The sequence below is a fragment of the Oncorhynchus mykiss genome, chromosome 8, assembly GCF_057628025.1.
Source record: "Oncorhynchus mykiss isolate SJ-2025 chromosome 8, ASM5762802v1, whole genome shotgun sequence".
Lineage (NCBI taxonomy): Eukaryota > Metazoa > Chordata > Actinopteri > Salmoniformes > Salmonidae > Oncorhynchus > Oncorhynchus mykiss.
Window position 1 is genome coordinate 68,335,278 of NC_143029.1, and position 16,659 is coordinate 68,351,936.

Genomic DNA, 16,659 nt, shown 5'->3' on the forward strand with positions numbered 1-16,659 from the left:
GTGCCCTGTCTGCTGCCTGAGGAACCCCTCCAGCACCGACCAGCAGTGTGCCCTCTGCGGTCACAGATGGTGCAGGGAATGGCCCCTCCTCCGGTCGCCGTAAGTGCAGCACCTCCCAGCTCCATTGGCGTCGGAGCGGAGGTGCTGGGGGATGGAACTGACAGGTCCCAATCCGGACGTCCGCGGGCAGGTTGTCCAGCCGGATGGACAGGTCCACCAGCTGGTCCAATGTGAGGGTGGTGTCTCTGCAGGCCAACTCCCGACAGACGTCCTCGCGCAGACTGCACCTGTAGTGATCAATCAGGGCCCCGTCGTTCCATCCCACGCTGGCGGCCAGGGTCCGGAAGTCCAAGGCAAAATCCTGCGCGCTCCTCGTCCCCTGCCTCAGGTGGAATAACTTCTATCATCCTCATTATGCAGGTGAACTCTTTATAATGATCCAATGTGGCATCTCCCTCACACCATACGGCGTTGGCCCACTCCAGGGCTTTGTCTGAGAGGCAGGAGACGAGGGCGGACACACTCTCACGCCCCGAAGGAGCCGGGTGGACGGTCGCTAGGTAGAGCTCCAGCTGTAGTAGAAACCCCTGGCATCCGGCAGCCGTCCCATCATACTCCCTCGGGAGTGCGAGTCGAATCCCGCTGGGACCAGGGGATAGAGGGTTGGACAGTGGGACCTGTTGTAGTGTGGCTAGTGGAGGTGCTGAAAAACCTCCTCCTCTCTCCAAACGATCCATAGTCTGCAGCACGTGATCCATGGCAGTGCCCAGACGTTTCAACATGGTCGCATGCTGCTGAACGTGCTCCTCCACTGGAACAGGGAGGGCGTCTGGTCCTGCTGACTCCATTCTTCGGGTGAGTGATTCTGTAATGGGTCCTAGGTGTAGCTGGTGTAGAGAGTCAGGCGCAGGACAGCAGATATGAGTAATCAACATACTTTTTTACAAATACACGCACACCATGACAGACCGAAAATACAATAAACAATCACTCACAAAAAAACATGGGGGAACAGAGGGTTAAATAATAAACAAGTAATTGTGGGATTGAAATCAGGTGTGTAAAACAAAGACAAAACAAATGGAAAATTAAAAATGGATCGGCGGTGGATAGAAGGCCGGTGACGTCGTCCGCTGAACGAGAAGAGGGACTGACTTCGGCGGAAGTCGTGTCACTCTCTCTTTCTCTACCTCTCTCTGTTTCTCCCTCTTCCCATCTAGCTGTATATCCCAGTCTTTGTCCATCTCTCCCACACTCCCTCTCTCTCACTCCCTCTCTCTCTTTGTCTCCCTCTCTCTCTCTCACTCCCTCTCTCTCTTTGTCTCCCCTCGCGTCCTGTCACTTCCAGAAGTGTCAGCCTGGAGACAGGGCAGTGTTAGCATAGCCCTGACTGGAGCGACATTACAGACTCAGCCGTGAACAAGTCAGGAAACAACAACGTCAATTAACACCCAGACCATTAACACCCAGGCTTCTCCTCTGACATCTTGGCAACAACGGTTGCATGTTAATTATCCTGCTCTAAAAACTATCAACATGTACCGAAATATTCAGTCAAAACAAATGATTAAAATTATGGATGGATTAGGGATGGATTAGAGAAGGTATTCTTTGACCTCTGAGGCTTTATGACCTTTATGTCAATCTGAAGTCATATACTGTTCTCCCAAGTCTTAGACTGTTCTCTCTGCTACCGCACGGCAAGCAGTACCGGAGCGCCAGGCCTAGGACCAAAAGGCTCCTTAACAGCTTCTAACCCCAAGCCATAAGACTGCTGAACAACTAATCAAATGGCCACCCGGACTATTTACATTGACCCCCACCATTGGCCCCCCTCCCCTTTGTTTTTACTCTGCTGCTACTCACTGTTTATTATCTATGCATAGTCACTTTACAAATTACCTTGACTAACCTGCACTTTGACTCAGTAACGGTACCCGCTGTATACGACCTCGTTATTGTTATGTAAATGTATTGTGTTACTTTTTGATTGATTAGATTTGATTTACTTTTTGTATATTTAGTAAATATTTGATTAACTCTATTTCTTGAACTGCATTGTTGGTTAAGGGCTTGTAAGTAAGCAGTTCACGGTAAGGTCTACCTGTTGTATTCGGTGCATGTGACAAATAAAAAATGGTTTTATTTGAAAAAAAAATCTTGATTGACACAGATATAATTTTTCCCCACACAACCACTTGATTTAATGATGTCTAATTAAGATCAACCAACATCATTAGGCTACGCTACAGTATGTGGTTTATTTCAGGAGGGCATGCAGAACACTGTACAGTGTAGCATGTTGACTAGTGCCAGCAGTGTGCTGCATGATAGGGGCTCAGGGCAGAGCATGTGACTACAGTAAGCTGGAACATCAATAGCAGAAGGAAACAGTGCGGGTGAGCTCATCAAAAAGACTCGTACACACAACACCGGTGTTGGCAGTGCAGATCCGTCTGTGTGTGGGGGTGCTGATGTCAGCATCTCCTCTATACTGTATGTTGTGATTGATGCTTTTAGAGCAAGACCTCTGGACAACCACTGTGTAGATCAAGGTTTGCCCAAGGAGAGCTTTTGCTACTTATCAGTCACGTACTGTACACTATTCTTCTTGTTTAATACTCTACGTTCGTTCAATACTGTACTTTATCTAACTGATTTAGCTTCTGTTTGATGTCGTCACAATTCTTAGGTTGTCTGATTTGTGGAGTGACAATTCAACATGCCTTGTTCCATAAACTGAAGCCACGCTACCTTGACATTGAAGAAGGAAAACATATATTTGTATGTAAAATGTCAGTGGAAAATACACACAGTAAAAGACTGATATACTAACTTCTATCATCCTATCATGTCAGGATGTGCACTATTACTCCATCTTGTCTGCAGTGTTCAGAAGTATACTGGCCGTGGAGCCTCTTACAGCACCTGTGCTCCTTTTTCCTGTCATTGCATGAGATTCAACCCATGTTTTTATTATGCAGTGCTTATCTTATACTGAACTCTCCTTGACCTACACAAAGGCATTGCTATATTCATCAATCATTAAAAGCCTTCCCAGAGTCTTCCCCACGCCCACTTCTCCCATCCCCCAATGTCCTTCAATCCCAAAGTCATTGGTTGGTTACTTTGGAGATTGTCATGTAGAATTGGATACTTTGATGTGGCTATCCCCTTCGTCTGTTTGTAGTAAAGATAAAGGATTGTTGACGCTCATCATGTCGAACAGCAACCCAAAATGAGAGAAACCCATACATGTACAGAGGAGGGAATTCAGAACAGCTCATCTCACTGTACACTATTCATATTTTCTTTCTGGGAAATTGTTGTTTTCTCTTTTAGCTACACAAATAATCCCATAAGCGGTGAACAGATTTTTATGCAGCTGAAAGACGCCTATCATGGTGAGGAGGCTGAAGCTGGGTAGGCCTGCCAAATGGTTGTGTGGTACTGGAGAGGTTTGGCGTGGTACTGGACAAGCTGAGTGCATATCAACCCCACAGGGACCGGCTGAGGCTGGAGCTGATTCCCTGTCAGGCGATAGAGGAGGATGAACATTATCAGCTCTCTGGCCTCTTAGAAATAGCCCTCAAACAATGTCTTAGAAATGAGAAATAGCCCTCGAACAATGTCTTAGAAATGAGAAATAGCCCTCGAACAATGTCTTAGAAATGAGAAATAGCCCTCGAACAATGTCTTAGAAATGAGAAATAGTTCTCGAACAATGTCTTAGGTAAGCTCATTTCTATGTGTTATTTACCTACAGCCTATACCATAACAACTAGTATTAGCTAATTACTTGTGCATTCAATGTGGGTGTTAACTCATTAGTCACAGAACGGGCAGTAGGTATCCTAGTTGTTAGAGCATTGGGCCAGTAATCGAAAGGTTGCTCGTTCGAATACCTGAGCTGAGCAAGGCGCTTAACCCTAATTTGCTTTAGGGGTGCCGTAAAACAAGACATTTTACTGCGCCTATCTGGTGTATGTGACAATAAAACATTGTGTGTTTACACATACCATATCAGTGGTCCATTAGCCGTCCATGGAGTGTGATCCTTCCCTCTTACGCACACACAACTACATCTTTGTAAACCCCATTCATTTACCATGCTCACACATTTCAGTCACGTACAATGTATTTTGTACTTCTCACAATCACAGGCTTATTTATTTACTTTTTAAACACAGAAATCATCAAACCCTTGCTTCACCTCCATTCTGCAGGGGGGGGGGGGGGTCCTTACGTAAGTGCCTGCCTAGCAGACAGGCTGCTGTGCTGAAGGAGTGAGAGGGAAGGAAGGTCATTGTGACTCCTCCGGCAGAGTACAGAGGGAGCCATTGCACCCAGCATGACTCTGCAGTCTGTCTGGTCTGGACACTAACTAGCGTCTGCTTTTAGGATTTTTTTCTTCCTTTATTGTTATTATTGCTCCTGGGTCCTTGTGTCACAACAATATCTGTTTTTATTTTATCTCCCTGCCTGCAGTTTGGGTTCCCCCACTTTCAGAGATATGCATATTCAAGACAAGTAGCCTGTGGTGGTTGGCTCCTTCAGGGATGTCACATCTGCCATTAGTCATTAGTCATTTAGGTCAACATTGGATCATTCAGAGATCCTCACTGAACTTCTGGAGAGAGTTTGCTGCACTGAAAGTAAAGGGGATGAATAATTTTGCACGCCCAATTTTTCAGTTTTTGATTTGTTAAAAAAGTTTGAAATATCCAATAAATGTCGTTCCACTTCATGATTGTGTCCCACTTGTTGTTGATTCTTCACAAAAAAATACAGTTTTATATCTTTATGTTTGAAGCCTGAAATGTGGCAAAAGGTCGCAAAGTTCAAGGGGGCCGAATACTTTCGCAAGGCACTGTATGACCTCAAAATGCCTATTTAATTTGTTCCATCTGACTGCGCTGTCTCATCAGCTCAGCCAAGCAATTGATAGACATTATCTCACATTTATTTTAGACTAACATTTTGTTTTCAATAGCGGAGGTTTGTATAAACCTTGCTGTCCATCTCGCTGACCTTTGCAACATTGTTTCAGGATTCAAATTCAATCTCCAACTGTCCATAGTAATGAACGTGTCGGGAGTTGGTACGAGACAGAGGCAGGCAGCGTAGCTCAACCAGTCGAAATCACGAATCAACTGGCATAATTTTTATGGATATATACAGTACCAGTCAAAGGTTTGAACACTTATTCCAGGGTTTTTCTTTACCACAGGCTACTTGTCTTGAATATGCATATCTCTGAAAGTGGGGGAACCCAAACTGCAGGCAGGGAGATAAAATAAAAACAGATATTGTTGTGACACAAGGACCCACTTTCCAGGGTTTTTCTTTATTTGTACTATTTTCTGCATTGTAGAATAATAGTGAAGGGGTAGCAGGTAGCCTAGTGGTTACAGTTTTGGGCCAGTAACCGAAAGGTTGCTGGTTCGAAACCCCGAGCTGACAAGGTAAAAATCTGTCGTTCTGCCCCTGAACAAGGCAGTTTAACCCACTGTTTCCCAGTAGGCTGTCATTGTACAGTGAGGGAAAAAAGTATTTGATCCCCTGCTGATTTTGTACGTTTGCCCACTGACAAAGAAATTATCAGTCTATAATTTTAATGGTAGGTTTATTTGAACAGTGAGAGACAGAATAACAACAAAAAAATCCAGAAAAATATATTTCAAAAATGTTATAAATTAATTTGCATTTTAATGAGGGAAATAAGAATTTGACACCTCTGCAAAACATGACTTAGTACTTGGTGGCAAAACCCTTGTTGGCAATCAGAGGTCAGATGTTTCTTGTTGTTGGCCACCAGGTTTGCACACATCTCAGGAGGGATTCTGTCCCACTCCTCTTTGCAGATCTTCTCCAAGTCATTAAGGTTGCGAGGCTGACGTTTGGCACCTCGAACCTTCAGCTCTCTCCACAGATTTTCTATGGGATTAAGGTCTGGAGACTGGCTAGGCTACACCAGGACCTTCATGTGCTTCTTCTTGAGCCACTCTTTTGTTGTCTTGGCCATGTGTTTTGGGTCATTGTCATGCTGGAATACCCATCCACGACCCATTTTCAATGCCCTGGTGGAGGGAAGGAGGTTCTCACCCAAGATTTGACAGTACATGGCCACGTCCATCGTCCCTTTGATGCGGTGAAGTTGTCCTGTCCCCTTAGCAGAAAAACACCCCCAAAGCATAATGTTTCCACTTCCATGTTTGACAGTGGGGATAGTGTTCTTGGGGTCATAGGCAGCATTCCTCCTCCTCCAAACACGGCGAGTTGAGTTGATGCCAAAGAGCTCCATTTTGGTCTCATCTGACCACAACACTTTCACCAAGTTGTCCTCTGAATCATTCAGATGTTCATTGGCAAACTTCAGACGGGCATGTACTGCAGGATTTCAGTCCTTCACGGCGTAATTTCTTACCAATTGTTTTCTTGGTGACTATGGTCCCAGCTGCCTTTGACAAATCCTCCCGTGTAGTTCTGGGCTGATTTCTCACCATTCTCATGATCATTGCAACTCCACGAGGTGAGATCTTGCATGGAGCCCCAGGCCGAGGGAGATTGACAGTTCTTTTGTGTTTCTTCCATTTGCGAATAATCGCACCAACTGTTGTCACCTTCTCACCAAGCTTCTTGGCGATGGTCTTGTAGCCCATTCCAGCCTTGTGTAGGTCTACAATCTTGTCCCTGACATCCTTGGAGAGCTCTTTGGTCTTGGCCATGGTGCAGAGTTTGGAATCTGATTGATTGATTGCTTCTGTGGACAGGTGTCTTTTATACAGGTAACAAGCTGTGATTAGAAGCACTCCCTTTAAGAGTGTGCTCCTAATCTCAGCTCGTTACCTGCACAAAAGACACCTGGGAGCCAGAAATCTTTCTGATTGAGAGGGGGTCAAATACTTATTTCCCTCATTAAAATGCTAATAAATTTTTAACATTTTTGACATGCGTTTTTCTGGATTTTTTTGTTGTTATTCTGTCTCTCACTGTTCAAATAAACCTACCATTAAAATTATAGACTGATCAATTCTTTGTCAGTGGGCAAATGTACAAAATCAGCAGGGGATCAAATACTTTTTTCCCTCACTGTAAGTAAGAATTTGTTCTTATCTGACTTGCCTAGTTAAATAAAGGTTAACTGAAATAACTTATTATTATTATTATTTTAAACTATGAAATAACACATATGGAATTATGTAGTAACCAAAAAAGTGTTATATATCTAAATATATTTTAGATTTTAGATTCTTCAAAGTAGCCATCCTTTGCCTTGATGACAGCTTTGCACACTCTTGGTCTTGGCATTCTCTCAACCAGCTTCATGGGGTAGTCAGCTGGAATGCATTTCAATTAACTTGTGTGCCTTGTTAATTTGTGATTTTTCCTTCTTAATGCGTTTAAGCCAATTAGTTGTGTTGTGACAAGGTAGGAGTGGTATACAGAAGAGAGCCTATTTGGTAAAAGACCAAGTCCATGTCAAGAACAGCTCAAATAAGCAAAGAGAAACGACAGTCCAATATTACTGTAAGACATGAACGTGAGTCAATCTGGAACATTTCAAGAACTTTGAAAGTTTCTTCAAGTGCAGCTGCAAAAACCATAAAGCGCTATGATTTTTATTTTATTTTTATTTCACCTTTATTTAACCAGGTAGGCTAGTTGAGAACAAGTTATCATTTACTGCGACCTGGCCAAGATAAAGTATAGCAGTGTGAACAGATAACACAAACTTACACATGGAGTAAAGTCAATAACACAGTAGAAAAAAAGAAAGTATATATACATTGTGTGCAAAATGCATGAGGAGGTAGGTGAATAATTACAATTTAGCAGATTAACACTGGAGTGATAAATGATCAGATGGTCATGTGCAGGTAGAGATACTGGTGTGCAAAAAAGCAGAAAATTAAATAAATAAAAACAGTATGATAAAACTCTCTGAGGACCGCCACAGGAATGGAAGACCCAGAGTTACCAGAGGATAAGTTCATTAGAGTTACCAGCCTCAGAAATTGCAACCCAAATAAATGCTTCACAGAGATTAAGTAACAGACACATCTCAACATCAATTGTTCAGAGTAGACTGCTTGAAACCTCTACTAAAGGACACCAATAAGCAGAAAAGACCTGCTTGGACCTAGAAACACAAGCAATGGACATTAGATCGGTGTAAATCTGTCCTTTGGTCTGATGAGTCCAAATTTTAGATTTTTTGTTCCAATCACTGTGTCTTTGTGAGACGCAGAGTAGGTGAACGAATGATCTCCGCGTAGGTAAGTGAACGAATGATCTCAGTGTGGTTCCCACCGTGAAGCATGGAGGAGGAGGTGTGGTGGTGTGGGGGTGCTTTGCTTGTGACACTGTCTGTGATTTATTTAGAATTCAAGACACACTTAACCAGCATGGCTAGCAAAGCATTTTGCAGCGATACGCCATCCCACCTGGTTTGCGCTTAGTGGGACTATCATTTGTTTTTCAACAGGACAATGACCCAACACACCTCCAGGCTGTGTAAGGGCTATTTGACCAAGAAGGAGAGTGATGGTGTGAGAGTGCTGCATCAGATGACCTGGCCTCCACAATCACCTGACCTCAACCCAATTGAGGTGGTTTGGGATGAGTATGACCGCAGAGTGAAGGAAAAGTAGCCAACAAGTGCTCAGCATATGTGGTGACTCCTTCAAGACTTTTGGAAAAGCATTCCAGATGAAGCAGGTTGAGAGAATGCCAAGAGTGTGCAAAGCTGTCATCAAGGCAATGGGTTTGACGAATCTAAAATCTAAAATACATTTTGATTTGTTGAACACTTTTTTTGTTTACTACGTGATTACATATGTGTTATTTCATAGTTTTGATGTCTTCACTATTATCCTACAATGTAGAAAATAGTCAAAATAAAGAAAAACCCTTGAAGTGATAGCTGTGTTGTTGGCTAGCTCCTCTGAACAACAGTGTCCTGACGAATAAGCATATTTTCTATGCCAGGTGAAATAGCACCTCATTAGCTCATTGTTATGGATGTATCCAAATAAATGTCACTAGAAAAGAGCTTAAACTAATGCAAATACATCTACTTTGCTGTTATCCGGGCTGCACTTTTTGACGTGACTGTAAGTTAGCCTTAGTTGGTTAGCTAGCAAGCAAGGGTTAAGAACGCTGCCAGTCAGTATGGCAATGGAACATTTAGAATGAATGACTGAGTCACGTCCATAAATACAGAACGAAAAGAATGAACAACTGGGTCGCGTCTCTTGCAACCGAACAGATAGAACCAATGACCAGCCAGCTTGGATAGCAACCCTAGATTTGTGTCTGGACTATACAGTGCCTTGCGAAAGTATTCGGCCCCCTTGAACTTTGCGACCTTTTGCCACATTTCAGGCTTCAAACATAAAGATATAAAACTTTATTTTTTTTGTGAAGAATCAACAACAAGTGGGACACAATCATGAAGTGGAACGACATTTATTGGATATTTCAAACTTTTTTAACAAATCAAAAACTGATAAATTGGACGTGCAAAATTATTCAGCCCCCTTAAGTTAATACTTTGTAGCGCCACCTTTTGCTGCGATTACAGCTGTAAGTCGCTTGGGGTATGTCTCTATCAGTTTTGCACATCGAGAGACTGAATTTTTTTGCCATTCCTCCTTGCAAAACAGCTCGAGCACAGTGAGGTTGGATGGAGAGCATTTGTGAACAGCAGTTTTCAGTTCTTTCCACAGATTCTCAATTGAATTCAGGTCTGGACTTTGACTTGGCCATTCTAACACCTGGATATGTTTATTTTTGAACCATTCCATTGTATATTTTGCTTTATGTTTTGGATCATTGTCTTGTTGGAAGACAAATCTCCGTCCCAGTCTCAGGTCTTTTGCAGACTCCATCAGGTTTTCTTCCAGAATGGTCCTGTATTTGGTTCCATCCATCTTCCAATCAATTTTAACCATCTTCCCTGTCCCTGCTGAAGAAAAGCAGGCCCAAACCATGATGCTGCCACCACCATGTTTGACAGTGGGGATGGTGTGTTCAGGGTGATGAGCTGTGTTGCTTTTACGCCAAACATAAAGTTTTGCATTGTTGCCAAAAAGTTCAATTTTGGTTTCATCTGACCAGAGCACCTTCTTCCACATGGTTGGAGTGTCTCCCAGGTGGCTTGTGGCAAACTTTAAACAACACTTTTTATGGATATCTTTAAGAAATGGCTTTCTTCTTGCTACTCTTCCATAAATGCCAGATTTGTGCAATATACGACTGATTGTTGTCCTATGGACAGAGTCTCCCACCTCCCGCCTCCTGGCTGCATCTCTGATCAGTCTTCTCCTTGTATGAGCTGAAAGTTTAGAGGGACGGCCAGGTCTTGGTAGATTTGCAGTGGTCTGATACTCCTTCCATTTCAATATTATCGCTTGCACAGTGCTCCTTGGGATGTTTAAAGCTTGGGAAATCTTTTTGTATCCAAATCCGGCTTTAAACTTCTTCACAACAGTATCTCGGACCTGCCTGGTGTGTTCCTTGTTCTTCATGATGCTCTCTGCGCTTTTAACGGACCTCTGAGACTATCACAGTGCAGGTGCATTTCTACGGAGACTTGATTACACACAGGTGGATTGTACTTATCATCATTAGTCATTTAGGTCAACATTGGATCATTCAGAGATCCTCACTCAACTTCTGGAGAGAGTTTGCTGCACTGAAAGTAAAGGGGCTGAATAATTTTGCACGCCCAATTTTTCCGTTTTTGATTTGTTAAAAAAGTTTGAAATATCCAATAAATGTCGTTCCACTTCATGATTGTGTCCCACTTGTTGTTGATTCTTTACAAAAAAATACAGTTTTATATCTTTATGTTTGAAGCCTGAAATGTGGCAAAAGGTCGCAAAGTTCAAGGGGGCCGAATACTTTCGCAAGGCACTGTATCTTGTGGAAGGATGACATAGTATGAATAAATTCATCAAAACAAGATTTTTAATGAATATATGTCAATACTTTTTGAATATATTGGTAACCCGTTGTATAAAATTGATAATACCCTTGAAGCCGGTGTTTGGTGGATATATTGGCACGGTTTGCTGGGCCGAGACACACCCACGCCAATATATCTTCCAAACACCGGGCATTATCACTTTTAAACAGACACATGCAAACTTTTATGTGCTCTAAACAAAAATAAAAAAACATATATGTAAAAAATTCCTTGAAGTATACTTTTTTGAAAATTGGTATGATATTGTAACCACTATAACAACAAAAATACTTAAATACATGTAATTTTGTCCTTGAAACATTTGAATTGAAAAAGTGTAGAATTCCATTCATTTCTATGGAGGAGTTGCTTCTTCTGGGCAGTGCCAATATTGCCGACGGGTGGCTTTAACGCCTCTCATTGGCCAATACATAGCATCACCAATCCAGTGTATATACACATCATTGACTACAACTCATGTAAAGCTAAACAATTTATAGTTAGCTGTGACTGAGCTCTGGCTGCAGTCTACTGCATTAGTTGTCTGATCAAATGTTTTGGTGTATTCTAAGACCCGTGTGTTATTGTTAGCCCAGGTTCAGTTGGTTCCATGCCATCCTCTGGGGAATAGGAAACTCTGGGCTCCTATGCCAGGGAAGTCTCTGCCATGTTTTGCTTGTCAGGACTGATGTCGGGTCAGACACTGTGCCAGCCCGGCCAGGGTGATGCTAGGGCGGTGGGGACGTGGGTGTGGTTTTTGGACTGTGATGGCCCCCTCAAGGGTTTTGAGGAGAGGCGGAAGTGCTGCATGGAACTTACCAAGAGGACCAACACCTTTATGGTCCCCAGAGGCTGCTGTCGCTGAGCAACCCTATGCACTGGGACTTACATCTTAATTCCCTGACTCTTTCGAATATGCTTATGTTATCATGAAAGTTGTGCACATATTTGACATTAGGACGAGTGTGTGTATTTCTCCTTGTTTTGTATGTCTCATTTCAGGACAGTATCTGACCCTACACACTGATATTATGGATAGGGTTGCAAAGGGAGGGTATATTACTTGAAACATTCAAAGTTTACCAGTAAACGACCACAATATTGGTATCTTTCAAGGATTTTATGTAATCTATCGAAAGACCCTTTGGGTACTTCAAATTATCACAGGTGTCTGTAATTATCTCTGACCCTCTGTGTGGCCTTATCACATGTAAAATATATGAAATAATAAAATGCTTTTAAAATGTAAAAAAATGATGACAAAGCTGTAAAATATTAACCTAAATACAAACCATCCACTTAGTGAATACCATTAGTGTTTAATATGAGGGTTTCAGTAGTAAATATACTTTTATTTATTTAACTGGTGTCAAACTGGTGGCAGTTGTAAAGAAAAGTCAATAGTTGCAGAGTTAATAGAAAATGTTCATTCATTAGGCTATTTTCTCCTTAATCGTATGGCCTATCTTCTAGAAACTCATGGACAATATGGACACATATAAAACATTTATGTGATATATGAATACCTTTTCACAATTTATTCAAGTATAAATTACCAAAGCTACGATAGATTGCCATATATTTTCTGTTAAATACCAAAATTACTGAAGATTCACGTAACTTTGGTAAATTACCAGTAGCTTTGGACCCTGTTTATGGATGACTTTGGGACTTTGGGATTTTTGTAATACCTGCTAAGTTGTGTCAATTCAAGCAGAAGAGGTCAGATTGATGTGCAATGATATCTCTGGGGTTGAGTGTGTGAATGTATGCGGGGGGCTGAATAATTGGATCTAGCTGGTAAAGCAGTAGAGCCCTACAGGACTAAACACCAGCGAGTACAGTGAGTTCCCCTAGGCTTGAGCTGAGGATGTCAATAATTTATGACACAGACGGGTTGCCACCCGGAACCTAAGATACTCTCATCTGGTTGGTCGGTTGCGTAGCCGTAGTAACGGCCCACGGTCCTCTATTGTCCCCTGTCGTCACTGTCACCCCTCTGCTATGTTCTAGAGGGCTGTTTTTAGGGACAGCACCCTGAGAGGCATTCGAGTATAGCCTAGTCTAGGCCAGACATCAACTGACAATTTATACCAGGTGGGCTGTATTTCAATGTGTTTGTCAGGTGTTGGAGGTGGAGTCCAAAACTCAACATTTCTGGAGTAGCCTATAGCTAAAATAACAACTTTGATCTTACTGCCGACATGAAAAAATACTACAGTTTACTATAGAATACAATAGTACTGTATTATACTGTAGAATACTGTAGAATACTATACTACAGACTGTATTATCCATCAATCATGTGTAGTACTTACTATAGAATGTTGTAGCATAATGTTGAATACTATACCTAATGCTACAGTATTAACCACAAAAAAAACACTCTAGTAAATACTACAGTAATATCCGTAAAAACAATACAGTCCACAAAACCTCAACCCATTTATTTTACTATAGTAAACACTACAGTATTTAATTGCATATACCCTGCCCATTCCCATCCCCATCCCCATATCACAATTTGTGTCACCCATGTGAGAAACCTACATGCCAGATATAGATCATATCTTGTGTTCCTTACAGGTTATAGAAAAGAGCAGAAATGCTGAACTATCTGTGCAGTCCAACCTGAAAGTTATGGAAAATTTGCTATTTAAGTATTTCTCCAATAGGTTTCCTGAAGGCGAAGGACTCCACTTCTATGTAAAAGATAATAAAACACAAAAAAACGTTATGTCTGCAAAAACACTACAGTATAGTACAGTCCCCCAAAACACTACAGTAAATACTACAGTGGTCTACAATCTGTAAAAACATTACATTAATTACTATAGTATATACTGCAGTTTTCTTTTACTACAGTATTTATACTATAGTTAACTTTAAAGTCCACAAAAACACTACACTGAATTCTAAGATATTTATATCATAAATTGTCTTTTTTTATGCGGGTGTGTTCAAATACTTATTATGGAGGGCACTGTAGCCTACATTGAAACCAGGAGGGTAATTATCTTGGCAAGCTTTGTCAGTGTGGTCAGTCACCAATTTAGCAATACAAGGGTAGTTGGCTAACTAATGAAGCAGGCTAGGCAGACTGGTTGAGTTAACTAGCTGTATGTACTGTAGGCCTGGCTGTATTTTTCATTTACTTTGTCAATACCACTTGTTTCCAGTAATGATATGCTTGTTGTCACTTCACAACTGTCTCTTATGTAACCACCAGATAGCTAGCTGGCAAAACATTTTTACTGTTGGATGTAAACAGCAGCAGGTATTGTTACCTAGCCAAACTGTGGAGGAATGAGAAACTTACGTTTCCCATTATTTTAAACTACTATCATGAAACTGAGAAATGTTGATCTTAACATAGAGAGTAGACTCTACGTCCAAGTAGATGTTTTTAGTTTTCTTCGAGGACGTCACAGGCAATCTACACCAGTTTGCTCTAGCAGGAGCTGGACCCAGGCAAAATGGTGGACCCCCCCCCTGAAACTGTATCCACCAAAGATAGTACATCATACCTGTGAAACGTTTGAAACTTTCGCTTTAATTTCCGGACCGGGTGCAAAGGACCCTAAGCACCATCGACTATGATCAAATCTGTCACTAACTTTAAGACAGGGGGCAACAGAGCTAAGTGCTGTAGGCTAACATGGTCACATGACATGGTCATATGGTCCTGTGTCTATCATTTGATGTTCAGTTTTTTGCCTGTCTTCAATGCAGGATCCAGTATGATGCCAGGAGGACAGATGGGGACGAGGATGCAGTGGCAGGAACCAATGGGAGAAAAGCATCCCTGTCCAACTGGACAACAGTCTGCCGTCAATTCTGACTACCTTTCAGGTGAGTCCCTTTCCCCCGTTTCTATCCCTCTAGTGTTTTATGCTCAATAAGTCAAAAAGGCTGTGAAAATGCATTTTGTGGAAAGACAGGTTTCCACTGTTTCTATATCTTGTCATATTTTACTGCCATTAGGCTTTTTCAATTTGGTTATCATCAATAGCCTAAGATGCTAAAGATCCCCCTGTGGCATAGCCTAGTAAGCTTTCTAGGCACCTAGAGCTCCCTTAATTCAGAGGGGTTGGGTTAAATGTGGAAGATACATTTCAGTTGAATGCATTCAGTTGTACAACTGACTAGTTGTACAACTGACAAGTATCCCTGGCACGGCCTGGGCACTCTTAGCAGTGTAAACTGGGCATTACAGTGTTGCAGGACACCTAGTTAAACACATGACTGTATTTAAGTGAGGCTGTTGTTGTTGTCTTGTTTTTGTCTTCTCAGACCGTCTAGACATTAATATTTTATGGCTGACTGAGAGTTAACTGAATTATGTGATTGTGAATGTGATTACAATCTCCTTTGGTGGTTTTAGTCTGGCTATTGATTTCTGTCTGTGGTGTACTCATCTCTCATTAGTAACTGACATCTGATATCCCAAATATATATTCTCTCACTCCCCCTCTCTTTCTCTCTCTCCCCCCTATTTAATCTCTAGGGCCAGTGTCTAGTATGATGGGGATACCTGGTGATCAGTGGGGGAACCAGAACAAAGGAATGAAGGACAGCAACATACCAGATTCTCTCATGGGTACTGCTTAACAATACTGTATAGTGTTTATGTAACACCAGCATGTAGTGCTTATCGCTGTGTCTTATAGCGAAATAGAGTAGTAATAACATGAAGTATAGTATTAACCTGGGTGTCTTAATTCCACTCCCAGGTTTCTCCCAGCCAGGGATGATGAATATGAACATGGGTTCAGGAGGTATGGGGGGCATGGCTCCATTCCAGACAGGCATGCCTCCTATGGGCAACTCTCAGAAAGCCTCTCCTCTGTTTGCCTCTGAGCCCCACAAACAGTCCCAGTCCCAGGCCCCCTTTAAGCCCAACGACTCATACCCCTCTGCCCCGGGCCACAACACCCAGTCCCAGGACAACTCTGCAGGTAAGAGGTTGTCTCACACAGAGCAGCTAGATGGGGGGCCTGAGGTGGGATGTCCAGGGGTCCAGTCACCAGTTAAAACATGGTATCAAATGTTAGGAAATCAAATATGTTTGGATGATGATAGATCTTAGATTTGACTGTGAACAGGGTAAACTGTAACTGTCACTTTTTCTAGAGGGTTCCTCAAAGTGCCAGACTTCAGTCATCTTTATCCAAAGGGAAAGTTTTCGATACTGTATAAGACCTCTGTTTTTATTTACAAACTAAATGCAGAGCTTATAGTTAAAAGCCAGATAGTGGTACAGTATTAGTTGTTTCTTAGTGGGGCGGCCATCGGAGCAGAAATCGCGTGTTGCTCCGGCTTAAATTATGATGTTTTCCCTCTCAGACAACCAGGGTATAACCTTCTAGACCTTTCCAGCCCTCGGCCATATCTTTGGTTTATTATGCAATACCTCAGACCTTTCTGAGACTTTATATCAATTTTGTTTGAGAAGGAAGAATAATTCTGTGATGAGATACCTAACCTTCTTTATTACAAATATTTCCTTAGATAATCTCCTAGAGGCCTAATTTAAGTGCTCAGTTATATTTGGAATAGAGGATTTTTCTTAAAAGATTTATCATGAGCTCCTTCCCCACCTTTGATACTGCTCTCTGAGTGAGGCAACCACATAGACTAGGAGTAATGTATCTTCTGGCAGGAGGCCAGGCTGAGGCTCTGGACTA

At 42.0% G+C, this 16,659-nt stretch overlaps 1 protein-coding gene across 23 annotated transcripts in view; it reads left to right on the forward strand.

The window, feature by feature from the left end:
* map4l (microtubule associated protein 4 like) overlaps window positions 1–16,659 on the forward strand; it is a 77,205-nt gene that overhangs the window by 24,530 nt on the left and 36,016 nt on the right. For 18 of the 23 annotated variants that reach the window (XM_036986010.2, XM_036986011.2, XM_036986012.2 and 15 more), the window contains exons 3-5: window positions 14,705–14,824; window positions 15,480–15,572; window positions 15,706–15,930. In XM_036986010.2, coding sequence (XP_036841905.2) covers window positions 14,705–14,824; window positions 15,480–15,572; window positions 15,706–15,930 — 438 coding nt within the window. The remainder of the gene's footprint in view (window positions 1–14,704; window positions 14,825–15,479; window positions 15,573–15,705; window positions 15,931–16,659) is intronic. The other 5 variants (XM_090182383.1, XM_090182385.1, XM_090182386.1 and 2 more) reach the window with 1 other exon arrangement.